Source organism: Euprymna scolopes, chromosome 29, assembly GCF_053919585.1.
Source record: "Euprymna scolopes isolate OS-2025 chromosome 29, ASM5391958v1, whole genome shotgun sequence".
NCBI lineage: Eukaryota > Metazoa > Mollusca > Cephalopoda > Sepiida > Sepiolidae > Euprymna > Euprymna scolopes.
This window is the reverse complement of record NC_136510.1, coordinates 36,628,546-36,656,345: the sequence shown is the minus strand read 5'-3', so window position 1 is coordinate 36,656,345 and position 27,800 is coordinate 36,628,546. Positions and strand designations below refer to the sequence as shown.

The following is a 27,800-nucleotide window of genomic DNA, read 5'->3' as shown; positions in this document are numbered from 1 at the left end:
ACAGTTCAGAATTGTATTGTTTCGGTTAATCGGACAGATTAAGATGAGAACAATTATCCAATCAATCAAAACAATAAAAACAGCCATTCATCTTTGCTGTAAAAAAAAAAAGAAAGAAAGAAAGAAAGGAAAAGAAAAAATGATTTTATCAGATTACCATCTACCGTGTCACTGCAGACTTCTCATCTGTAATTCGTAACTCTATTAATTCTAATCTTTTTTCTTCTAACATAAATTTTTGCTTTTTTTTTACGTCACATCGGCTAATATAGAAAATTTGCCTTTAACATACCTACGTTCAATATTTTTGCATGAATCCCCCACCTGTATGTAACCCATTCATAGTAAGAACTCTCCTAGTTACAATCATAGCAAAAAGATTTCCTTTCTTTCTCTCTCTATTTGTCTCTCCCTCTGCACCCTCCCCACAAAAAAAAAACACAAAACAAACAAACAAACAAACAAAAACAAAAAACAAACAGAACTTCCATGGACAAAGTTTATACCCTAGAGCTTCTTATCTTTAGAACAAAATACAACGAGCCTGCTTTCCAACCAATTACAACATGGTCGTATTGAAGTCTAATGTAAACAAATATTTGTTTACTTTTTTGTTTGGATAATCAATTTTCCTTAAGTAATCTTTTAGCCCATTTCACTGATAAGCAATGACGCGTTAGTGAAAAAAAAATCGCTTTGCTCAACTATGTTGCTAAAAAAATATACTAATTAACAAACCGATCATCTAAAAACATCTAGCACAATTTCGGCATAAAATGACCCAACGATGTTTGAGATGCTGTATAACCCAACAACTAGCCATCTTACCTGTACAAGACCGTCCATCACTGAGTAGGGCGTATCCGGCTCGGCAAATACAACTAAACGACCCGGGCTGGTTCTTGCAAATATGTTGACAGCCACCATTGTTTGTGTTGCATTCGTCGTTGTCTGAAAAAATATATATACAAAAAGCGGGTTATCTCTCTTATTTTTGATTCTATATTGTTTTTGTCATGCGAAAGAGTGGGAAATTATATTAGTATGGCATAAGACATGTTCATTCAATTTACGCGTTTAGCAAGAAAAATGCTATTTCAAACTTAGACGTAACGGAGAAAAGTAAAGCTATTTTAAGCAAGGACATTTTTTTTTCTCTTTAAATTGTACAGGGATAATTTGAACTATCCGAGCTGATTTTTGAAAATATATAGAAAGTCAACATTGTTTATGGTGCATTCGTCGCTGTCTGGAAAAAAAAAAAATAAATAAATAAAAAAAATAAATAAATAAAAATAAAAAAAAACGAGTTGTTTCCCTTTGTTTTCGGTTCGCCCTATTTCGCTTTTGTCCCGCCAAAGTGTTTTAAACGTATTAGTACTTGTAGCGGCAAATTTCGATAAGACTTTCAAACGTAAATGCGAGGGAGAAACAGAATGCTATTTCAAGCGTAGATTTTTTCTTTAAATTGTTTGTGCATAATTTAACTATGTATTTTATAAAGTTAGTCGTATTCGTAATTTAATTAAACAAACACAAAAACAAAAAAAAATTAAGAGCCCATTTACTTTGCCTATATTTTAATACGTCTAGTTCTCTCCCACTGCAAGAACTTAGACACCAGGGTCGGAAAGTGGGATTTAGAAGCCAGCGACCCCGAGGAGGAGCACTTTAACCTGCAAAAAAAATGCCTAGGCATCCCTGCCGGTATTCTCCGGTAAGGGCGTCTCAGGCGATTAGCAACACACTAACCCCTTCTCAAAGAGAGAAGGAAAAGCATAGGAGGATGGACGTCCTAGAATTGCACAGAACTAAACTCCAACCGCAAAATCAATAGGGACCGGATTATTACAGGAATGGTCTAACTCTGTTGATGTTGGGCGCTGTTGGGCCGGCTTGACTGCTGTACTCCAATTATTTCTCATGAGACCATCCTCGAAGGCATTATCACCTCTTTTTGAGAGCAGTAGCCTGTTTTATGGTCATGATATTATTCTTCGAGGTTGACCCCGCCCTTTTTTTTTGGTGGTGGGGGGGGGCGGTAGCATAATATCTGTCCTGTTGTCATAAGACCATCCCACCAGGCATTATCTCCTTCTTTGGAGAGCAATTTAGTATCTGTTTTGTAGTCATGATACCATTCTACCAAGCATGAAATTTTCTTTTTGATTAGGGGTAGGGTAGTATAGTACCTATTCTGTTATCATGATACCATCCTTCTAGAGATTATTCCCTCATTTAGAGAGCATGTTGCGTATATTTTGTGGTCATTATACTATTCTACCAGGCATAATCGTATACATTTTTTGTGCAGGGGAAAATAGTTTAGCATCTGTTCCGTCGTCATGTGACCATCCCCCAAGACATTATTTTCTACTTTTGGGAACAATGTATTGTCTGCTTTGTGGTCATAATACCACTATACCATGCATCACTTACTCCTTTTTTGAGAGTATAGTGTAGTATCTGATTTGTGGTCATTATACTATCCTCTCAGACATGAACTTCTCCTTTTGTTGAAGGGGGTAGTTTAGTATTACCTCTGTTGCCATAAAACAACCCCTCCCAAACATAAGCTTCTACTTTGGAGACTAATATATAATGTTCGTCATGATACCATATTCCAGGCATTATCTCCTCCTTTGGGGGTATATAAAGTAATATCTGGATCATTGCTATAAGATCACCCTCTCCGGAATTACCTTCTTATTTGTTAACCGTTAGAGTATATGTGCGTTCGGGTTTGTATTACTATACACATAGATTCGAAAAAGTTGTCAAAAAACAAATATATAACAAATAAATGTTATCAAAGGCAAGATAAGTTACTTTTCTACCGAACAAGGTATTATAAATAATAAACTAGAAAAAATATTATTAAAAAAACACCGAATATATGTCAACTTATGTCACGGTAACATATATTGAGCGAATTTCTAACAGTATTTTGTCTAGTTTATTATTTATAATACCGTTTCCCAAACTTCCCGTGTTAAAGAAAAAGTGAGGCGCCATTTTGAATTTTCCAATATATCGGTAAACACTGTATGCTTTTCGATCTGAATAAACATGTTACAATGTAATAAAAACACGAAAAATATATCCAGTTTGATAGAAAAGTAACTTATCTTGCCTTTGATAACATTTATTTGTTATATACTTGTTTTTTGACAACTTTTTCGAATCTATGTGTACAGTAATACAAACCCGTGCGTTCTTTACATATACTAACAAACAATAAATAAATAAATTTGGATAAACAATGTAAATAAGTTAAATTATTAAATATGTAAACGGAATGTAGAACAAATATTTATTATTTCAACAAACTTGAAAGATGTTATCAGTTAGATGAACCTGATGAAGGTCAGAGATTATATCGCCTGAAACATTGTGAAAATTGCAGCCAAGTTAAGATTAGTAGTTCGAAAGGTCCATATAGTACAAGTATTTCTTAAATACAAAAACAAAATAAATGTTATTTCTGGCGTTAAAGTTTACAAAGAAGAGTTATCTCCCTTGTCTTGATTTGACTTTTTTAAAAATTCCTACAAAAGTGTCCGAAATATACTGACACTTGTAGTTTCGAATTTCCAGAGAACTTACCAATACAAGTTCGTTTGTCTAGATGAAGAACGTAACCAGCTTTACAGCGGCATTGATGTGAGCCTTCGATATTGACACAAATATCACTGCATCCTCCCTTTTTCACGGCGCACTCGTTTACGTCTAAAAGATGAAAATAAAAGGAAAACTTTATTTATACATCAGCTGTATTTATCGGGCCTTGCCACAGAAACAAAGGAAAACATGGCTAACTTGTTCATGAAGAAATGGAAATGAATTTTGTAGTCAATTTATTTTGGGCAATAAGAATTTTTAAAAGTTCGTTTGATAAATGATGCTTATCGATTGATAACAACTAATAAATAATAATGTGTAATAAATGAATACACACATACTCATTTGAAGTAGTATAATTTAATATACAGTGCCGCAAAAAAAAAAGTCCGCACTTGTCAGTTTTAAAAAAACGCAAATAAACTAATGAGCCGTGATGCAGCGAAACAGTACTGTATGTGTATGACTTAAGTCTGTGGGGAGTTGCAGTTGGGTGTTGCGCCCCCAATTAAACACGTGTTCGTAAACAACAAACTTGTCGTATGCAGTGAGACAGAGTAACTATAACAAACAAATAGAGAAAAGTTTAAATAGAAGTTTTATTTCTCGCGTGCACCTGAGAGAATGAAAACCTTATTGTGTGTGTAAGTGTATGTGTGTGTGTGAGGAGAGGAATTTCAGTCCGCGTACGTATGGGTGTCGAACGGTAGAGCTAATGTCTCTTGAAAGAAAAGGCTGAAAAAGTGTTCACTTTAAAACTCTTACCGGGTTGATGTTGACCAGCAGGTGCGTTGTCTCCGCTTCGTTGCGAGGCTGATTCCCAGAAGGAGCGAGAGAAAAAGAGAGGAAGAATTATCCGGGCGTCTCCTTTTATATCTCCCAAGGGCAGATAACCAGATCGCTTTTTGCGACACCTGCCGGCTGGTTGGTGCAGTTATTGCTGGGGAGGAGAAGATAACTGCTACAAAGACTCCCCCCCCCAGATTGAAAAATATTGAAAATATTATTCAATATGTATAGTTGAAGGGGAGAGTTTTTAATGTGTGTGTTTTTAGTAATGTATGTAGGTTTTGAAATTTGTGGAAATGTTACTTTCCGACCAGATCTTGTCTTTTTTGTTCTGGTGGAGCAGACTCACATGGGGTATGTGATTCCTCTGTGGTGTCAGAGTCTGTATGAGAGTTGTGTGTCTGTCGGCTTGACTGTGGGTCTTCCACTAGAGCTGGTTTTAGTCTGTCAATGGAAACAGTGTCTGTTTTGCCGTTTTTTGTGATTGTGAAATGTTTTTCTGACCGACTAACTACTTTGTAAGGTCCTTGGTAGCGTGGTGATAATGGTTTCCTCACAGCATCGTCGCGGACAAATATGTACTCACTGTCAAATAGTGTCTTGGGTATGTGTACTTGTCTCGATACCTGTCGTGTAGGCGTCAAATGTATTTTCGACATTCTTGCCTTTAGGTCCTGTACAAATGTAGTTGTAGGATGTGCATCAACTTCTTTATGAAAATATTGTCCAGGCAAAGATAATGTGGTGCAAAAAACTATTTCAGCCGGCGTACAACCCAAATCCTGCTTTACGATGTTCCTCATCGAAAATAGGACCAAACGTAAATTATCAACCCAGTTGGTTGTGTTTGGTCTCATTGCGAGAGATGCTTTCAAGTGTCTGTGGAATCGCTCGACCAGGCCGTTGGAACAGGGGTGATATGCTGTCGTCCGTATGTGTTTGGTGCTCAGGGGTAGGTTGAATTCTGCAAAAAGCTTAGACTGGAACTGTGTTCCTCTGTCAGTCGTGATAACTGCGGGTACACCGTATGTGGCTATCCAGTCCTTCAGGATCGTCTTTGCTATTGTGTCTGCTGAGATGTCCTTTAGTGGGATCGCTGTAGGCCAGCGGGAAAATCGATCGATGATTGTAAGCAAGTAGGAATAATTTTGGCAAAGTGGTAGGGGTCCAACGATGTCTATATGCAGGTGAGAGAACCTGGCATCGGGATTAGTGAAAGTTCCAATTGGGGACTTGATGTGTCGATAGACCTTGCAATGCTGGCAATTCATGCAGTTGCCAGCCCGAAGTCTGACATCTTTGTTCATTCCAGGCCATACAAATCTGTCGCTGATCATTTTCAGTGTGGCTCTTTTGCTAGGGTGAGAGAGTGAGTGAAAATGATCGAATATGCGTCGCCGCAGTGAAGGTGGGACATACGGTCTGGGTGTGGGTGTTGTTGTATCACAGTAAACCACTTTATCGCTAAAAGGGTTTGGTTTCAAAGAAGTGCTTTGAAGAGTTTGTTGCAATGTGGTGTCTGATGCTTGTTCCTGCGCCAGCAAATCGTGACTAAGAAAGTCTTGAGTGATGGAGTTTGTGTCTGGCCGAGAAAGTGCATCAGCCACAATGTTTTGGTCACCTTTAATATATTGGATTTCAGTGGAAAACTGTGATACATAGTCCAGGTGACGAGATTCCCTTGGAGAGTACTTGTCCGGACGTGAAGATAAAGCGTATGTCAATGGCTTATGGTCCGTGTAGATAATAAATTGTCTACCTTCCAGTACATGTTTAAAGTGTTTGACTGCAAGGTAGATTGCTAGGAGTTCCCTAGAAAATGCGCCGTATCTGGATTGTGTTCGGCTGAGCTTGGCGGAGAAGAAAGATATGGGTACCTTGGCGTTATCCATCTCCTGGTGTAGTGCCGCGCCTACAGCTGATGAGCTAGCATCTGTTGTTAGGGTCAACGTAGCCTGAACATTGTCAGTGAGATAGTTGAGTTTGGTGCAGTTCGTCAATGCGGATTTGGCTGTGTTGAATGCCTGAAGTGCTTCCGCAGTGAGTGTGAGTGCTTGTTTCTGCCCTTTTCCTTTGTTCTGCAGGATGTTCGTCAAAGGAGACAGGATCGTAGAACAATCTGGGATGAAACGTCGGTAATAATTAACGATTCCTATGAATCGTCGCAGCTGAAGGAGTGAGGTTGAAGGTTGGAATTGTTCTATAGCTACTACCTTCTCAGGTAGGGGTGTAATTCCGCCTTCATCGATCTGGTGTCCCAAAAACTGGAGTTGCTTGGCGCCAAATATACACTTGTCTGCATTGATCTTAAGACGATTTTGTTGTAGTCTCTGCAGAACTTGGTGTAAGTGTTGCTCATGTGATGCTTCATCCGGGCTTGCTATCAGGACGTCATCTATGTAAGCGTATACACAGGGTAGTCCTCTTAGGACGTTGTCAATGAGGCGTTGAAAGGTTTGGGCAGCGTTTCTCAGTCCAAAAGGCATGCGTTTGAACTGGAAGAGTCCAAAAGGTGTTGTTACTGCTGTTTTCGGGATGTCTTCCTCTGCCACTGAGATCTGGTAGAAAGCTTTCGTCAGGTCGAGTTTGGAGAAGACTGTTGCACCCTTGAGTCCTAAAGTGAAGTCGTGTATGTGCGGTACGGGATAGCGGTCTGGAACAGTTTGCGCGTTGAGTCGCCGGTAATCGACACATACACGATGAGAGTTCTGGTCTGGTTTAGGAACAAGGTGGAGAGGTGAGGCATACGGGCTTTCCGAAGGCTCGATGATTCCATCCTTGATCATCTGTTGAAATTCCTGCTTGGCATATTTATATTTCTCAGGTAACAGACGTCGAGGGTTTGAGTAAACTGGAGGTCCGGTTGTTTTAATGTGGTGATGTGGGGTGTGTTTAATTTTGTCGTCAATGTTGAAAGGTTTGGTTATGTCCGGGTATTGATCCAAAACATTGGCGTATTTCTTGGTGTGGTAGGTTGCTGCGCAGATTCCTGTTGGGCCGGACTCTGTTAGCGTTCCCTTCACTTTAATGTCTGTCATGTCGTCCGTGAGTGTTTGGTTGTGCATGAGGACAGACAGACCGTAGTGTGAAAGGAAGTCAGCTCCTATGATGGCCATCCTGACGTTGGCTTGTACAAATTTCCAGACAAAATTACGGCGAAGTCCAAGGTGTAAGGTAAGTTCTTTAGTGCCGTATGTCTGGATTTGTGAGCCGTTTGCTGCTTGTAACTTAAACGTTGATGGAGCTGGTCTTTGTCCGGGTCGTGGTGGGATAACGCTTATCTCAGCACCGGTATCCACTAGGAAGGAATAACCACTGTTGCGGTCCTTAATGTAAAACAAGCGACCTCTTTGTCTCCCTCCAGCCGCAGTCGTCGCTATTACTGGCTGGGATTGGCGTTTTCCTGTAGCCTGTAATTACAGGGGCTGTTGCACTTTCTGGCGTTGTCGCCAAATTTGTAGTGGTAAAAGCAAATACCACCCAGGGGTTGGCTGTAAGGGGACCTCTCTCTACTACGACTCCCACGGCGTCTGCTTCAGGATTGTGGACGACCACTTGGCTCCCGGCGTTGAGTTTGGAAAGTCTTTAGCATGGCTTTCAATTCGGCCATCTCAGCTTTTAACTGCTGCAGCTCGCTGTGTTGGTTGCTAGGAGTGGCGAGTGCATTGACTGTTTGTGGGCTGCTGGTAGATTCTAGTATTCGGTCAGCCGAGCTTGCTAACATGTCGATGGGGGTGGTGTCTACCATTGGAGCCAGGATTTGCGTCGCACTTGAGGGAAGTTTGTCCAGCCACAATCGTCGCAGTATATTCTCGGATATCGTATTTCGTCCGAGCTGTGACTTCATGTGTCGCAGTAGTTGTGATGGTGTCCTGTCGTCAAGGCTGATGTTGTTGAATAAGTCCCGTATCATGGCTTCTTCGGAGCGACCCATTCTTTGGATTATTGCGTCTTTCAGAGCATCATAGGGGTTGACTGACGGAATGTCGTCCAATAGGTCGGTGATTTCGTCTACCACCTGTGGGGGCAAGGCTTCCACCACGCTGGCGAATTTGTTTCTCTGTGAGGTTATTCTTCTCACCGAGAATAATGCCTGTAATTGAGTGAACCAGTTTTTCGCATTGCTTGAGTTGAAGGGAGACAGACGGTAATTCGCAGAAACTTCAGGAACATCGTTTATATCCGCGCTGGTCATAGTGAAAGCTGAGGGTGAAGAATGAAAGAATTTTTTTTTTTTTTTAGGTGTAACACGTGTTTTGTGTTTGGAAAATGCGGTTCACAAAACGTAGAGACTATTTACTTGTTCAAAACACTTTTTTTTTTGTCAGTGTATGGAGAAATACGCGTGTTTTTTTTTTTTTTTTTTTTTTTTTTTTGTAATTAACGTGGTCTTACATGAAAAGCGTTTCGAAGAAAAAAAAAGGATAGAGAAATTTGTTTTCTCTTTTTTTTTTTTGGGTGCGTGTTTCACAGGGTTTAAAGTTTGAAAAAAAAAAAGAAATGCACAAATTGTTCGTTTTGGTTTGTTTTTGTGTCTGTTTTTTTTTCCGATTCGTGGGTAGATAGAGAGGAGAGAAAAAAAAGGAAAATACGTTTGTTACGCACACGCAGAGAAAAACCGAGAAATGTTTGTTTGTGCTCTCGTGTTAATTCCCTCGTGGGCAGGAAAAAAGAAAAATGGCGGCTTCTTTTGGTTTGTATAAAGCTACCACGTGGGTAGATAAAACAAAGGCGCGTAATTCGAAAAGAAACGAGAAATATTCGTGTTTGTACGAAATTAATTACTCTGTCCCATACGACAAAACTTGCGTCGTCGGATCACCAAAAATGTGTGTGTGTGTGGGGGGGGGTTGCAGTTGGGTGTTGCGCCCCCAATTAAACACGTGTTCGTAAACAACAAACTTGTCGTATGCAGTGAGACAGAGTAACTATAACAAACAAATAGAGAAAAGTTTAAATAGAAGTTTTATTTCTCGCGTGCACCTGAGAGAATGAAAACGTTATTGTGTGTGTGCGTGTGTGTATGTGTGAGGAGAGGAATTTCAGTCCGCGTACGTATGGGTGTCGAACGGTAGAGCTAATGTCTCTTGAAAGAAAAGGCTGGAAAAGTGTTCACTTTAAAACTCTTACCGGGTTGATGTTGACCAGCGGGCGCGTTGTCTCCGCTTCGTTGCGAGGCTGATTCCCAGAAGGAGCGAGAGAAAAAGAGAGGAAGAATTATCCGGGCGTCCCCTTTTATATCTCCCAAGGGCAGATACCCAGATCGCTTTTTGCGACACCTGCCGGCTGGTTGGTGCAGTTATTGCTGGGGAGGAGAAGATAACTGCTACAAGTCTTGTTTGTATATTAAGATCACACACACATAATTATGTTTTCGAGCACCTGTTTTTATATAGTCACCCAATGACAATGACTAACACAAGAAGGTAGTTGACTTGTATAATTATCCCCCAGACATACGGTTTCGCTGTATCACAACTCTTCAGTGCGGCTAGATTAGCATCGTTTCGAAGCCAAGGATCAAAGCGTCAACCACCCAGTTGAGAATTGACAGCTTTTACCATTAGTTTATTGAAGAATCGATCATAAGCGATATCTACAATGCGCGCATTCACGCACGCACGCGCGCGCACACACACACATTGAACTGACAAATAAATTCATATAGACCTATATTTATTTTATCTTTTCTATCATTTCATTATATACATATATACATGTGTGTGAATATTAAATAAGTTTAAATTCATTGAACTAAAAATTAAAAAAAAAAAATTTCTACGCGTGTTTAATATATAGGTAGAACTTTTACGAGTAAATTTATATAAGTAGAATAATGAGTAATGGTCTTTTTTTAAGTTTATATAGTTTTATTTACGATAGACACACACATATTTATAAATATATATACATACATACATACATATATCTATCTATCTATCTATCTATATATATATATATATATATATATATATATATATATATATCAAATTTTAATCATTCAATAAAATTTTGAAATTTATTACGTGAAATGGTTTACACCTTATTTGCTAAAGTCAGTGAGACATGGAAATTCACAATTTTGCTCTATCTTGTATATCGAACAATCTTTATTTAGATGGGATAGTCCTTATAGAATATTACTGCCAATAATATTTTGTAAGACCTATATTCACAGGTTTCCATACCAGTTGACTGTTAGATAATTTTATTCTGAAGTATATATATATATATATATATATATATATATATATATATATATATATATATATATATATAAAGCTGGAATGAATATATATATATATATATATATATATATATATATATATTTATTCCAGCTTTTCCTCTTTAGTGTTAATCCCACGAACAACAATCTAGTAATTTTGTAAAAGAAATACAAATAAAAGGTAAATGAGTACAACATTTACCTTTGCACGATTTTCCGTCTTTCTGTAAAACATAGCCAGGTCGACAGCCGCAGTAATTTGTCTTATTTCCAAAGTGACACATATGTTCACACCCTCCATTGTCCTCCAAACAGTGGTTCTCCTCTGAAATGATAAAACAAAAGACGAAACATACATAACATAGGCTTATGATTGCTATATATGGTACTTATGCAGAAAATGACCCGATTTTTTTTCGTGGATGAGAAGAAATAATAATAATAATAATAATAATAATAATAATAATAATAATAACTGACAGCAGATGGACAACACATAACAGAAATTAACATACAAAGAGGCATCTTCCAAGGAGACTCATTATCACCATTACTGTTCATCATAGCCATGATGCCCTTGAATAATATTCTGAGAAAGTGCCAAGCCGGATACAAGTTCCCCAATACAGAGGAAAAAATGAACCACCTGATGTACATGGACGATCTGAAACTTTTTGCAAGGACCGAAAAGGAGCTAGAGACACTAATTAACTCTAACAGGATCTTCAGCCAAGATATCCAAATGGAACTTGGAATGGAAAAGTGCGCACTACTAATTATAAAAAAGGGAAAACTAGAAACGACAGAAGGCATGGAGCTACCCAACCAAACAAAAATGAGGGCACTAGGGGAACAAGACGACTATAAATACTTGGGAATTCTGGAAGCGGACACCATCAGAGCAACAGAAATGAAAGAGAAAATTGGAAAGGAATACCTCAGGAGAACAAAAAAAAAGTCCTGGAAACTAAATTATATAGAAGAAACCTAATAAAAGGTATAAATACATGGGCAGTATCACTAGTAAGATACTCTGGACCGTTTATAGGATGGACAAAAGAAGAACTGAGACAGCTCGACCAGAAAACCAGGAAACTCATGATCATGCATAATGCACTACACCCAAAGGACGATATTGACAGACTCTACGTGAAAAGGAAAGGCGGCGGGAGAAGACTGATCTATAAAGACGACTGTGTGAAGGACACACAAAAAAAGGACTAGAAAAATACATAATGCAAAACACTGAAAGGATAATTATGGCAGCGAGAGATACGAAGAAAACCAAGAAAGCAGAAAACAGAGAGCCAAATGACAAAACGAGAAAAGAAAAATGGGAAGAGAAACAACTCCACGGAAGATTCATAAGAATGACAAAAGATGAGAATAACGAAAACATCTGAACATGGATGCGAAAAGGACATATAAACCGAGAAACTGAATCCCTAATAACTGCAGCACAAGATAACTCGATAAGAATCAACCATATCAAAGCAAGGATCGATAAAACACAAGAAAACAGCAAATGCAGACTCTGTAGACAAACAGACGAAACGATAAACCATATAGTAAGTGAATGCAGCAAACTGACCCAAAAGGAATACAAAAACAGGCATGACCAAGTGGGAAGGGCGGTGCACTAGGAATTGTGCAAACGGCTGCATTTTGAGCGTACAGATAAATGGTACAAGCATAAACCCCCAACAGCACTCGAAAACGAGTACCATAAAATCCTATGGGACATGGACATACAGACGGACAAACCCACCCAAGCAAGAAGACCAGATATCGTAATAATTAACAAGAAAGAGAAATCCTGTCAAATCGTAGACTTTGCTGTCCCAGCTGACCACAGGGTGAGTATGAAAGAAAAAGAGAAACGAAGCAAATACACAGAACTAACCAGAGAGTTAAAAGGGATTTGGATGATGAAGAAAATCACAATAGTACCGATAATAGTAGGAGCACTAGGGACAATCCCGAAAAACCTGGAAAAAAGAATGGCAGAAATTGGAATACAACGCCTAACGATAAAGAAAACGGCTGAAATATTAAGGAAAACCCTTGAATGCGGAGAATAACACAAGACAATATAACGAAGAAGCGTTACAGAGAATGAAGAACACCGAAACTGCAGATCTACATGTTCTACACCCCCCCATCATGCATATCTCCATTGTTTCACCACTGTCCCCCCCCCAAAAAAAAGTGATACCAAAGAGCCGAGAAGGGTCACGGATGATGAAAAGACCGAGGACGGAGCACTGGCCAGACCTCTGCTGGACAAGTGCGAAGAGAACTAGGATCTTGGGGAGGCTTAGTGCCACTCAAATTCCAGTATAAACCAATGGCCACTGCCAGCGAGAAATCAATGGTAAGAGGCTGTTGTGATTATGCAAATTAATTTGCAAATGCTATCGAAGGAGGAGGAGGAGGAGAGAGCTAATGTCTGCGGAGACTTGTTGTCACTCAGCTTCCAGAGAATACCACAGGTCTCCAATTAGATCGTTTGCTGACTTGTGTGAAAGCTCCATGTGAGCCGATAATAATAATAATAATAATAATAATAATAATAATAATAATAATAATAATAATATTATTATTATTATTATTATTATTATTATTATTTATATATTTAAAATATTTTTTCTGTGTGTGTGCCACCATAAACTGACGCCACACCAAATAAGTCAGGAAGGAGTTAAGGAAGATGGAAAGTCCGAGGAGAGAAAGCACTAGTTTGAACTCCTCTGGATAAGTGCAAAAGAAACTGGAGCCTTGGGGAGGCTTATTGCCACCCAAATTCCAGTGAAGACCAATGCTCGCCGCCAATGAGAAATCAATGGTAAGCGGTTGTTGCGGTAACACAAATCTATCTGCAAAGTTTCTCGAAACAGATGGAAAATAGTGAAAATCTGGGAAGACTTATTGTCACTCAGACTTCAGAGAACACCACAAGTTGTTCTCAAAGTGAAATCTTCTGATGATGGCCTATGATTACTCCTAGTGAGTAAATAATAATAATAATAATAATAATAATAATAATAATAATAATAATCAACCGATGGTAAGTTTCATGAATAAATATTTTTTTAATAAAATAATAAGCTGACCACTCAGCGTTGCCTGGTCGTACAATACGCTTAAACATAATATTTTAATTCATGCAACTTGTATATGTATGTATTATAGAATCAATCCTCTAATGAATATTATATATTACGAGAAATTATTTGCCAGGTGGACTAATTCGCAATAAATAAATAAATAAATAAATAAATAAAAGAAAAATATATAATATCGTTCATCAAATTTCGTCTGTATGTGTTTACAATATCACGTCAGCTGATATTTGGGCTTGACGATGAATGCCCTGGAAAAGTTACTTCTGATTAATGTTTAGTTTTAAAGTATGCAGACCAGGAAATGATTTGCAGCAATTTTTCAATGTTACCTCTTTTTTTTTTCATCGTAAATTGAACTTATTAATAAGAAAAAAATTAAAATAAAATGACGAGATGCACCTGGGCTTGAACAGGGGATAATTCTATCTTTAGTCGAATGCTCTACGACTGAGCTGTACCGTCACGCGCCAATCAATCTGTTTTTGTAAGAAGAAATGATTCGTTGAGGTTTTATTATCTTCCTTGCCGGTGTAACGTAAAATATCCCCTTGTAAAATGTTGTCTTTTTATCTATAAGAAAGAAAGGCTACTTGTACGGTCGGATATTTTCAATTTTCGATGCTTATCGGATAAATTTCTGTACAAAACATATCTAAGAACACTGCCAGACATATAAATTAGCTTTGCGTGAAATTTGCAAAAGATAGGCTCAACCGTTTTGGAACCTATGAGGAAAGAATTCACACACACACAGTGACTTTTATATAATAGTAGAGATAGAGATGTGTATCGTCAAACAAAAACATTTCTTTTGTAAGAAGTTTTTAGTGGGGTTACGAAAAAATTATTTTATTACTCCCGTTTTTTCTCTTAAGGTCAGGACGGTAGGCTACGTTTTTGGGAAGATTTTCAGTTATCTATCGGCTATTCCTAAAAGGATACTCTTTGGATTTATTTTTATATAAATCTTTTCACGATTAAAACTAATATTTTTCTTACAATTTATTAACTGTCGTTAGCTGCATTGACTGAGCATTTAGCCATATTCCGCCGATTTGCGTAAGCTGCCGAAGTATGTCGAGGCATCATCCACGCATAAGCATCCTAAATTCTCCAGATGCATTGCTAAGCAACGTTAGTATTTTAGTACCTTCGTATTGTTACCATTGTACTGACACTTCATCGTAAAAGATTACACAGGGTGAGATCCCAAAATTCCACTCATCCATAAAATCTTTAATAAAATTCACAATCTGTTGTGAAATACAACCATTAGGTTTCACTAACTACGATTAGACCAGATTACGCGCTGACACAAACATTCTCATGACAGTTTTCTGAGCCTTACTACTTCTGTGATGGCTTATGACAAGTTATAAGTGTCTGTTTTGTTTGTGACACCATCATTATACAATGGCTCTCTCTATCCGATTTTTTTTCTACAGAGCCCTTTCCCAGGTGTATTGCCTTCACCATAGCTGATGAAATCTATCTACTCACTGTATGGTAATCCTCTAGAATATCAGAGGAAAACTAACAGATGCTACACCTTGTCCAAGTGTGACCTGGAACCAACACGTTGTATGCTCAATTGCAAAAGAAGACAAAGAGTAGGAAAGAACTCCAACTCGCTTGTATTGTTTTGCAACGGCATTCGTTTCCCCATTCACTCATTACCGATGGAACGTCTCTCACGTGATCGTCTTCTCGAGCGCCATCCATGCTCCTCACGTGATCTCGAACGTTATTTACGTCCCTAACGTGATCCCCATTTTAAAGTCTTTATTTTTCCCTACCGCTGACGTCATTTCGCATGCATTTGCATACGCGCGTCTGAGTTTCAGTCATGGATATCCACAACTTATCACCTTTCAATGATGTGCGATGACTCTTTGATAATTGTCTCATCAGTAGGCTGCATAATCCAGAATAGGCTTCACACTCATCGAATGTTCCTCCGATAGATTTGTACCTGTGGGATTATCAAAACGACCCAGAGATTATTCTTGAACTAAAGAACGCAATCACAGCCGAAAATGTGTCAATTTTGCATGTTGTATAACGTAGACCCAACACGTTGTAGCAGAGTACGTCGCAAGGAACATAGAACAAGTAATAACTCGACCCCTTTTTCTTTGTAACAATGACATTTATTTCCTCACAGTATAGAATATCAATAAACAACGTAATTTAACACCACGACAACTACCACTACCACAACAAACTAACAAACAAACAACGTAATTTAACACCACGACCACTACCACTACCACAACAAACAAACTAACAAACAACGTAATTTACACTACGACAACTAACACCACCACAACAAACAAGCAAACAAACAAAGTGATTTAAAAACACTCCCACTACCACAACAAGCAAATAAACAAACAAACAACGTAATTTAACAACACTCCCACTACTACAACAAACAAATAAACAAACAACGTAATTTAACACCACTCTCACTACCACCACCACCACAACAAACAAACAACGTAATTTAACACAACTCCCACTACCACAACAAATAAACAAACAAACATAATTTAAACCACGACCACTACCACTACTACAACAAACACATAAACAAACAACAACGGGCGGAACTGGTCCCATGGGTGCATCCGGTTCAACGGATGGCCTGTAAGACCCATGACTGGATGCTGGTTCATACGTCCAGGTAGAGAGTTTAATTAACAAAATACTTACTTATGCATGTCTTCGAGTCAGAGGAAAGGTAATAACCAGGCTTGCATGCACACGAGAAGGAGCCCAAAGAGTTCACACAAAGTTGATTGCAGCCATCGAGGGAATTTTCACATTCATCGATATCTGTCGAAGGAAATAGACGAACAATAACTAATGTGAAATTAGCGAAACATAATTCAGTACATATATACTTATGCCATGAAACCATATACAGTAGAACCTCGGGATAGGGCATTTAAAATTAGTAAAAAAATACAGTACAGTATATAATACACATGCATATAATCAAATAACATTATATAACACCGGAAGTTGAGGCAAATACCGTAATCAGGGACTGGAAAGAACATCATATTCCACATCGTAAACTGGAAAAACCGTATCCTAGGGCCACCGTATCCTGGGATTCTACTGTACCATATTATATATATTAAAATAAAATACTACGTATATAGTTTGTGTTTCATTATTTACTACAAAAGTGTTCAAAATATGGCTAGAGCTTAGTTTTTAATATTTCATATTTCACAAAAAAAGAGCTTAGTTTTTAATATTTCATATTTCACAAAAAAACTATGTTATTTAAGAATTTTTTGCAACATACGTCATGGACGTTAGAGCTAAAGGAGAAAGAGAGAAAGAAGAAAAAATGACAATAAGATAAAGAAAAACAAAGGGAAAAAGTGGGAGGACAGAAGATTAGGGATTTCAAGTTACTATCAAATCTACAAGGCGACGAAGGAGAGAGAAAAAAAAGAAAAGAAAAAAAGAGGAGATAAGGAAAAAGTGGAGAAATTATTTTGCGTATTGACTTGCATAAAGGCAATAGAGGTTGGTGGCAATTTTGTATAGGTGCAAGGTGCATACTCCTTTTTCTCCTCATCCTTCTCCATCCCTTTCTTTCTTTTATATATATATATATATATATATATATATATATATATATAGAGAGAGAGAGAGAGAGAGAGAGAGAGCGGGGGGGGGCTGAACTTCTCTCCCGTAATGCGATTGCAAACCGTGCCAGATGAAATCATTTCAAGTGCTTAGTAAAGGTTTAAAAGCAAATAGCAAGCCAATCACCGGCCCTTGAAAATAATTCGGAATAAAATCTCTCACTCTATTTCCATATAAAGACTCTTTTTTTCTTTTTTCTTTTTTTAAATTTTCTCCTTCCTTTTTTTCTATACGGATTGATACGTTTCTTTTTCCTTTTTTTTTTTAAATAATTTTCCATATTGAGATGTTTTCTTTATTTAATTCTTTTTTTTTTTTTAATTTCACCGATTGAGACGTTATTCTATATGAATACTAGAAGATGTACTCGGCGTTGCCCGGTATTAAAAGTAACGTTAAATTCCCTTAAAAAATGAAGTAAAGGAAAAAAAAACAAAAAAACAAAAAAAAAACAAAAAGAAACTAAGACATGTGCGTGCGAGTATTATGTAACAGTTTACTTCTTGTAAATAACAAAAAACTAATACTCGAGCTGAAATCAAAACCAAAATCTAAAGATAGTGAGTCAAGTACAATAACCATTAGGCCAGCTTGCCACGTTCTTTACAAAGTGTTTCAAACCTCGTGAAGCAGATTACAAACAGATAAAAATCCGATAAACCCCAAGTATCAATTTTTAAATTTTGACTTCTTAGCAGCCCTTTTTCTGGAGGAAAATCAATTAAGAAGTTTTCCATATGTCTTAATATCCTATATACCAAATTTTTTTTTTTTTTACACAGTGATCACCACTTATCAAGGCCCGGAAGCCACTCAGGGATAAGGTTATTGCAAGTACATTACGTTAGTGTGGAGATGTGATTAAGTGTTTACTTAAGGGGGCGGTTCATTAGGAATTTGTTAACATTGGACTTGAACACATCCAAGTTGTAGTCCGGTGGGAAGCAGGCAGACGGAACAGAGTTCCACAGGCGTGCAGTTCTAAGAAAGAAGCTTTGTTCATGGAATCCACGTTTTGATCTAGGCACAGATAAAGAGTGGGGAAAATTTTTCACAGTGGATTCATCTAGACGGGTGTTTTTCGTGAAAGATTGGCGAGGGGGGACCAGAGATTGGAGTTCAGACGAGCACCTGCCATGAAAATAACGATAAAACAAAGATAAGCTCACAACGTCTCTTCTGTGGGAGAGGGGTTGCAGGGTAGAGAAAAGGGCATCCCCCGCTAAGCCACGATTTCTATTTTGTACTCTGTCAAGGCAGGATAGGCTGTTTTTTGCAGCTCCAGCCCAGATATGGCAACAGTATTCCATCCTTGGACGTACTTGGCTTTTTAAGTTTGTAGATAAAAAATTCGTTGAGTATATAGGTTAAGAAGTGTCCACACACACATACACACACACACACACACTCTCTCTCTCTCATTTTTATAGATATATAGATTAGTGCAAACACTGGCGATGCATATTTTTTTGTGTTATTTTTCGCGGAGCTTGTGAACTCGTATTACATATTTAATTATTATAGCACTTACCTTCGCATGTTTGCTTATCCGGTCTGAGTGTAAAACCTGAACGACATTGACATCTATATGAACCATCCGTGTTGACGCAGGTGTGACTGCAGTTTCCGTTATTCGTTAAGCACTCATTAACGTCTGCAAGCAGAAACGATTATTAAAAAGAAAGAATGAAAACTACTATGTGTAAAGCTTTCATTTGTTATTTCTATTAAATACTAGCAGAGCTACCTGGCGTTGCTCGGGTCAAAATTGTAACATATTTCTATACAAACTCCTATATTTTTACACCTCTCTTTTCGAACAAAATATTATATGTAGGAGATTATATATCTTTGTGCTTGTCCTGTTCCACTCCAATATTTAAAAAAAAAAAAAAATTCACAAAAGTTTTATTTTCTTCTTGACTTGAAATGAGTGATGCACACTGACAAATGCATCGAGGTAACCTTCCACTTAGATTACTCTATGTTATTGGCGATGTTTCATTTGCATGGCTTCCACGAAGAGATTGATTTGAAAAACATTTTTTCTAGCTTGATAGACGTAACCGCATTCTGTAATGTCCTCATGTCTCTGTTCCGTCTACCGTTTGACTATTATGCACTTAATGTGACCCTAGTCAAAATCTCCACTAGCTAACTTAATCGTTACTGACGTATATATAACATTTGAATACAACATCAGAAAACCTTTCCTTTAGGTATCTCTTAACGCCACAACTTGATAACCTTGCTCCGTAAATAGAAAGAAAACGTTTATGATCATAGATAGAGATATTGTTATAATATTTTATTTTTTAGAATCCTTTTATAATTTGTGCATTGATTTTTTTTTTTTTGCAGAGACGGTTATCCTCATCTTCATGTTTGTTGTATCATCACGTTGTTTTGGCTATCTTCACACAATACTTTGTATTGTAGAGACTCAGTGCCTCTATCCACTGCGCCACTGGCCTTGACGGGCGATCAAGTTTGATTCAATTCGGGGCCCGAGGCGCAGTGAATAGAGGCGTGAATTTCTACAGTTTCAGGTGAGCATTATCTGAAGATATCGGTTTCAGTCCTACGCAAAGTAGACCAGAGGATTAGTTGGCAAAAAAACGTGGCGAGACAACAACAACTGCGGAAGACAGTAATTACTAGGGATACAGTTACAAGACTCACCATTCCTATCCCGACGCAGTTAACTACCTGAAGAAGGCCTGAGGAATAGCTGACCGAAACGTGGTGAAACAACAGCAACAACAATGAAGATGAGGATAACAATTCACAAAAAATCAATACACATTCTTATAATAATTGATAAAGCAGATGAGGATGATAGAACCTTACTAATCGACTAAGACTAGCCTCACATCGTATCGGCAATGCAACCTTTACTTCAAATATGTCAGAATTGCGATATCTATACCTCATCCAATATATATAAAAGACAAGCGTTCTTGTGTTCTCTCTCTCTCTCTCTCTCTCTCTCTCTCTCTCTCTCTCTCTCTCTCTATATATATATATATATATATATATATATATATATATATATATATATAGGACCATACTATATACGGCATAATCACGTTGACACACCAGTTCCCGCTAGATCACCGAAGTTAAGCAACGTTGAACCTGGTTAGTACTAAATGGGTGACCATTTAGGACTTTCAGGTGCTGTATGTGCTCTTCGTTTATCTCGGCATTGTTTCCAGTCGTCCTGGACTTCTCCTTGCCACTAGACTCAAACAGTGCCGATTCAGGAGAGGTGCAGTTAGGGATTGTGAAACCCTTGCTTTACAATTACACGCGCAGCTACCCCTACAAGGGCATTCTTTGTCTTTCGAGACTGGAGAAAGCATCACCAGGACCATACTCCAGTAAGTAGATATTGTTTAAACTAGTATGAATTTCGGCGGAGATAATCGGGTGGCAACCGGAAATAGACTCAGCTGCAGAGCGTGGTTGAAGTGGAGGGGAGGTCAAGGTTTGGATCCCTTGACACAGCGCGCTAGAAATGCAGGCGTCGATATGTGAGATGAAGTCAAGTGCTCAGGACGGGCCAGAGTTTATAGTCAGTCAGAGTCTGGAAACGAGACAGCTGACATACATCTGAAAATGTAGAGAGAATCTAAGTAGATGTTGCCCCGAGACTTAGCTCGGACGTCGACCATCTTAAGACTAAGTTAGAAATACAAGTTAAGAATTAATCAGAATTAGCGGAACCTGTGGAAATTCCACAGTGAACGCTTTCACATGTAATATATTGATGTTGGCATTCTGTGGATGTTCAGCGTAAATGGAGACGCCCTGATATTATTGTAGCTCTTTTGCAAAAGTATTTATCTAAGCCAGCCGGTACGCCCAGCGTAGCTTGGTCGTAAAATACGCCTAAATATGATATTTTAATGTGTGCAGATTTTGTATGTATTATATTAGAGTCAATTATCTATCGATTCTAATATATTATAAAGTTGTCATTTCAAAAGTAATGACTTGGGTGCATAAGCTTGGATGCATCAGCTTTAATCAAAACTGAAACTAAAACTATATATATATATATATATATATATATATATATAACTTGAGTTCCTTCAGTTATAATCGAAACCAAAACTTATGTAGAATTCTTGGTAAAATTATTTATTAAAAAAATAGATGACTTGAGTGCCATCAGCTCTAATCGAAATCGAAACCAAAGCTTATGAAGAATTTCTGGTAAAATCATTTATTACAAGAAATGCAAGATCTTAACAATTAAACGACAGATGTAAGTTTGACACAAAATAACACACACACTATCGTATTAATATATAGATAATTAGATATTAGTATCTCCTCCTCCAAATAAAACCTTTGAAACTCCAACAAGTCTCCATTGTGTTTTAATTCATGAGTAGATTCGTCTGGAGTTGAACAGAGGATCAGCAACCACAATAAGATCAGCGACCAGCACATGGAAACGCGGCGATCGGAGAATGAAGATCAGCGACCACGCATGTATGTAAATAAGACTGGGTTTTGTGGATTTGTTTCTTGACCGTTCACGGGTGATAACTCACGCGTGCAGAAGTACGTACGTGCGAACTGTTTGTTTAACATAAAATGTTACACTTACCAAAGAGGAAAAGATTTTGTATTTCTCACCTTTGCAGTTGTGCTTGTCCGGCAAAAGGGTAAAGCCACTTTTGCATAAACACCGGTAGGATCCGATTGAGTTGATGCACTTCTGGTCACAAAGTTTGCTTTCTTCGAGGCATTCGTTCTTGTCTTCAAAAATATATCAAAAGGAAGAAGAAAGATAAAAATCATAACAGACGTTGGATGCTGCATTTTCATCAAGATTTTCTGTAACTTTGTAAAAAAAAACCCCATTAAAAACGGTATTTGCTATAATACTAATCAGAGATGGAATATGAAAATAAAAAAGAATTAGAAGTAGGAATGCATGTCATGATATTGCCACACAGGCAGAAAGTAGTCAGAAAAAACGCAACGGCTGAGCTGATGAAATCTTTCTCTTTTATCTGATTATATATATATATATATATATATATATATATATATATATATATATATATATATATATATATATATATATATATATATATATACAGTGATGATCATATTTATTGGCACGGTAAAATAAAAGTTAAATTTTGTCTAATAAATTCTAAAAAAGGGATTAAATTAAAGAAAATAACAAAGTATATTATGTATTTTTAACTGGCCTTTCCGATGCAGCAATCGGATTTTAGAAAAAATAAATAACAAAGGAACAACAAACATAATTGCAAAAAACCCTTGTTCAAAATTATTGGCACGGCTTTGTTTTTCTTTTAGTATCAGTATAATATCAATCAATTTCCGGTTTACGTGCTTTCTGAAGTTTTTTTATAGCCATATTATGCTTGTTTAACGCTAATTCAGTGAATAATTTTTTTCAGATAATTTTTAGATAGCGATTTATTTAAACTATTATAAGTGACTAAATTATAATTTTCAATCGCCATGGTTAAAACTAAGGAACACAGCGAAGACGTCAGGAAGCTTGTTGTAGCATGCCATACCAATGGGGAGGGCTATGATAAGATTTCAAAGAAGCTAAACCTTCCCAAATCCACTGTTAGAGCCATAATAAACAAGTTCAAATCGCAAGGCCACGTTATGAGTTTAGAGGGTAGAGGGAGAAAAAGGATTCTTTCCCCAAGAGATGAACGGAAAATTGTTCGACAAGTAAAACAAAACCCAAGGATCTCTGTTGGGGAGATTGTTGATGAACAGAGCACCTCTGGAGTGAATGTATCTCGACATACAGTTGGTAGAGTTTTGAAGAGAGCTGGTTTAAAAGCATGTCGTCCGAGAAAGACTCCCTTATTGAAGCCTATGCACCTGAAAGCAAGGCTAGCCTTTGCAAAACGTCATATTGATAAAGATGTTGCATTCTGGAAACGTGTTCTATGGCCTGACGAAACGAAAATAGAGTTATTTGGCCATAATAAAGTGTCTTATATTTACAGAAAATCTGGCGAAGCTTTCCTGCCTAAGAACACCATACCCACAGTGAAGCACGGTGGAGGCAGTTTGATGTTTTGGGGATCCTTTGCTGCCTCTGGACCAGGGCGACTTGTTAAGGTCACAGGTAGCATAAAAAAGGAAGATTATGTTAAAATATTGGATGAAAACCTGAAAGACTCTGCTAAAGAGCTCTCACTTGGTCGTCGTTGGTGGTTCATGCAAGATAATGACCCAAAGCATTCGGCTAAACTGACTAAGAAATGGCTTGAGGACAATCATATTAATGTTTTGGAGTGGCCATCACAAAGCCCAGACCTTAATCCAATTGAAAATTTATGGAGAACATTAAAATTGAGGGTAATGCAAAGGAAGCCTAAGAATCTTATTCAATTGGAGGATTATTGTCAGGAAGAGTGGGCTAAAATTACTACTGAAGAGTGCAACAACTTGGTTGTAAACTATGAAAAGCGACTGAGGAAGGTAATCAAGGCCAAAGGCTATACAATTGATTATTAAATAAATCGTGCCAATAATTTTGAACAAGGGTTTTTTGCAATTATGTTTGTTGTAACTTTGTTATTTATTTTTTCTAAAATCCGATTGCTGCATCGGAAAGGCCAGTTAAAAATACATAATATACTTTGTTATTTTCTTTAATTTAATCCCTTTTTTAGAATTTATTAGACAAAATTTAACTTTTATTTTACCGTGCCAATAAATATGATCATCACTGTATATATATATATATATATATATATATATATATATATATATATATATATATATATATATATATATATAAAGCTGAATGTGTGTGTGTGTGCGTGTGTGTGTGTGTCTGGTCACGAATAGGCTCCTATATGGTTGACTATTTTAAAAAACTGATTACATATAATCATAGAAGATGTATCAAGACACAGGAATGGGTATGTTTGATCTGGCAGAACGGTGGTCCATTAAAATTGTGGGATCTGCGTTCTTGCCTGGTTCACAAAGTATGGAAATAAAAAATTTAAAAATTAAAGAAAAACGTTTACAAGTGTTTTTGATATAGGTGTACATAAGAATAATTTGATAAGTATGTTTTAACTTAAATATGGATGGTATAATAAAATTGTGGGGTCTGCATTCGCGCCCGACCTCCATAGAATGGAAATAGACACACACTTTAATAAAGACTTTTCATATCTATCTGCGTAAGTACACTTTGATAATTATGTTTCAGTTTGAAGAAATATGGTATAATAAAATTATGGGGTGTTCGTTCGCACCTGACCTCCATATAATCTCTTTACAACCCTTCCTTTTCATAACCTATCATACTTTCATAAATCAGAGTCCATTTTCTGTATGCTGTTTTTGAACCCAGTCAACGACGGGTACTTTTGCTAGTATACATATATATATATATATATATATATATATATATATATATATATATATGGAATATATATATATATATATATATATATATATATATATATATATATATATATATGGAAAAAATTGAATAAATTACAGAGTTCTGATGATTGTGTAATATATTTCCATATCTCACTCAGAAATACTGATCACGTTATAATATTTGTAGACATCACACTAAACTCTCGGCCCCAAGTTTAGGAGCCATGCCTCAAAACGACAAGGTACGTCAAGAAGGCTGACTGGGTAGTCATCAGAGATCTCATCAGAGATGTCCCAGGGAGTAGTATCTTTTTACTTCATGTGGAACAGTGTGCAAATAAGTCTACTGAATTGTTCAAAGCAGCAATTGAAGCACATGGTTCAACACGGAAGTTCCATAGCAAACCCCACTCCCCCCCCCAGTGGTTCATTTCTTCTTGTGCAGCTGCCATTGCTCAAAGGAAGCATGCATCCCACAGACTTATCCGACATAAATACAAATAGACAAAAGTATATGGAAACTACAAATAATTGTAAGAGTAAAATAATCAAAACCAAGAAAAAACATACAAAAATCACCAGAAGTCGCATTGAGTTGCAGAAATAAGAAATTCGCGATATTTAGAAAATTTATAACAGTGTAGTAAATAATGGACAATAAGATGGTATGCACGGCAACCGAGAAGACTAACCTGCTTGCTCAAAGGTTTGCCTTCAACTCCACTTGAGACACAACAAACCACTCCCTCTCAAATTCCCTTCTACGGATAGAAGCCACGCTCGATGATCTGAAAATCAACCCTTCCCATGTTCGTGATGTAAAAAACCTCGAATGCATGTGGGCTCGATCTGATTACTGTTATACTATTAAAATATCCCTCGCCGAGGTTACCCCAGTTCTCTCCAAATCCTTCAACAAATTCCTTACCGAATCTTCCTTTCTTAACTGATAGAAAATTGCTTCTGTGGCACCTGTTTTTAAGAATTCTGGCGAAAGAACTGATCCACTCAATTATCGTCCCATTAACCCCCCCTCTCTCTTCGCCAAAATTTTAAAGTCCTTAATCAATCAAGCACTAGTCTACAACCTCATTGATACTAAACCTCTTTTGGACCAACAGTATTGATTGAAGCAAGCCTGTTTCACTGTAGATATTCTTATTGTAATCACTGAACGTATATACAACGTACTGGATTATGGAAGGGAGGCTAGGGCAGTACGCTTATATATATATATATATATATATATATATATATATATATCGACCGGTGTTAATCGTAGCACCTTGCACTGATGATTCCGGAATGGATGAAACACTAGTGTCTGCAGTTATTTAATAATTATTATAGTAAATAATTATGTCAGCCCCTTTAAGAAACTCGTTTCTTATCGTTGAGCACTTTCAGTTGAACTAAAGGCGGTCAATTTAGCTCTTATGCGCTGATCATAATATAATGATTAGATCACTCTAACAGACGTTTAAAACATTTAAAAATAAATGTTTAAATTTTAACAGTATTTCTTGCGGATAACGGTGGCCGAATTGGTCCTTGTTAATGAAGCCAGAGGTTGCTTCTTTTGCCGGGTTCGAATCTATCGACCGGTGTTAATCGTGACACTCTGCACTGATGATTCCCGAAAGGATAAAACACTAGTGTGTGTATTTAATAATTATTATAGTAAATAATTATATATATATATATATATATATATATATATATATATATATATATATATTTTAAATTATATTTTCACCCCGAACAAAGCATTGCCACTTTGATGTAGGGGGCTACTATCAGGGACACAATCTACAGGGGTACTATGCAGGGAGTTGGGCAGCAAGATGTCAGTTCACGTTACATTTGAACTTTTGCATGTCAGTACAGTTGGGGAAGCAGGGTCCCAGAAGTGAGTTCCAAAGTCTAGCGGTTCTGGGGAAGAAACTACTGGAGTAGAACGCTCTCTTACATTTAGGGATCCCCACTGTGAAGGGGTAGGATTTAGCTGCTTGTCGGGTCTGTCGGGAGTATTTACGTCGAAGGAGTACAAGTGCTTGCAGTTCGTCAGAGCATTCACCGTACTTGTAGAACAGGCAGAGGGATGCAACATTTCGTTGATGGGACAGAGTCTGAAGCTTAGATGACAGTTCAGGGCCTATTAGGTTGGCGACTCTCTTTTGAACCTTGTCCAGGAGCGAGAGACTAGTAGCAGATGCACCAGCCCAAATATGACAACAATACTCCATACATGGGCGAATGGTGGCCTTATAGAGGTGCAGGATACTTTTGGGCGTTAGTAGTTTTTTAGCATGGTAGAGAGAACCTACCTTCTTTGCAGCGGTTCTGGCAATACTCAATGTATCTGTTCCAACTCATGTTTCCTGTGAACGTTAGGCCGAGGAGTTTAAAAGATGTACTTTCAGATAATGAGTCTTTGGCCATTGCTATTGGTGGTAGAGGTTTCTTGTAATTATTGAAGGAAACAAGTTTAGACTTGGCAGCATTGAATATGACCATCCAATTTTGTCCCCATTCCACTACAGATCGGAGGTCATCCTCTAGTGTTTTTGCCATTTCTTTAGATATGTGTTCATTTGTTTTCCTGTCGTGTCTGTTATAGAGCGTGGTGTCATCAGCATATACACCTATCTCACAAACAATTTTGTCGGGGAGGTCATTTATGAATATTAGGAATAATAGAGGTCCAAGGATATACTCCTGAGGCACTCCTGCATTTATATCATATTGTTTAGATATATGACCGTCGAGGACAACCTGGATTTTTCTCTAAAAAGGATTTAATTATGTTAAGTATTTTTCCAGATGATATACTTCTGTCTGTTTGAACTGGACTTATGTCGGTTAAATCTGTGGTATGCATGCTGCCTTTGCGCAATGGCAGCTGCACAAGTAGAAGTAAACCATTGGGGAGAGTGGGGCTTGCT

At 37.5% G+C, this 27,800-nt stretch overlaps 1 protein-coding gene and 1 pseudogene across 1 annotated transcript in view; one reads left to right on the top strand and one right to left on the bottom strand.

The window, feature by feature from the left end:
- The window catches only part of LOC145252587 (uncharacterized), a 198,985-nt gene that overhangs the window by 42,354 nt on the left and 128,831 nt on the right, over window positions 1–27,800 (bottom strand). Inside the window, exons 20-25 of the mRNA XM_080112251.1 lie at window positions 22,081–22,203; window positions 18,962–19,084; window positions 16,477–16,599; window positions 10,839–10,961; window positions 3,607–3,729; window positions 829–951 (exon numbers count right to left, since the gene is read on the bottom strand). Of these exons, the coding sequence (XP_079968377.1) occupies window positions 829–951; window positions 3,607–3,729; window positions 10,839–10,961; window positions 16,477–16,599; window positions 18,962–19,084; window positions 22,081–22,203 (738 nt within the window). The remainder of the gene's footprint in view (window positions 1–828; window positions 952–3,606; window positions 3,730–10,838; window positions 10,962–16,476; window positions 16,600–18,961; window positions 19,085–22,080; window positions 22,204–27,800) is intronic.
- On the top strand, window positions 20,503–20,619 carry LOC145252918 (5S ribosomal RNA; annotated as a pseudogene).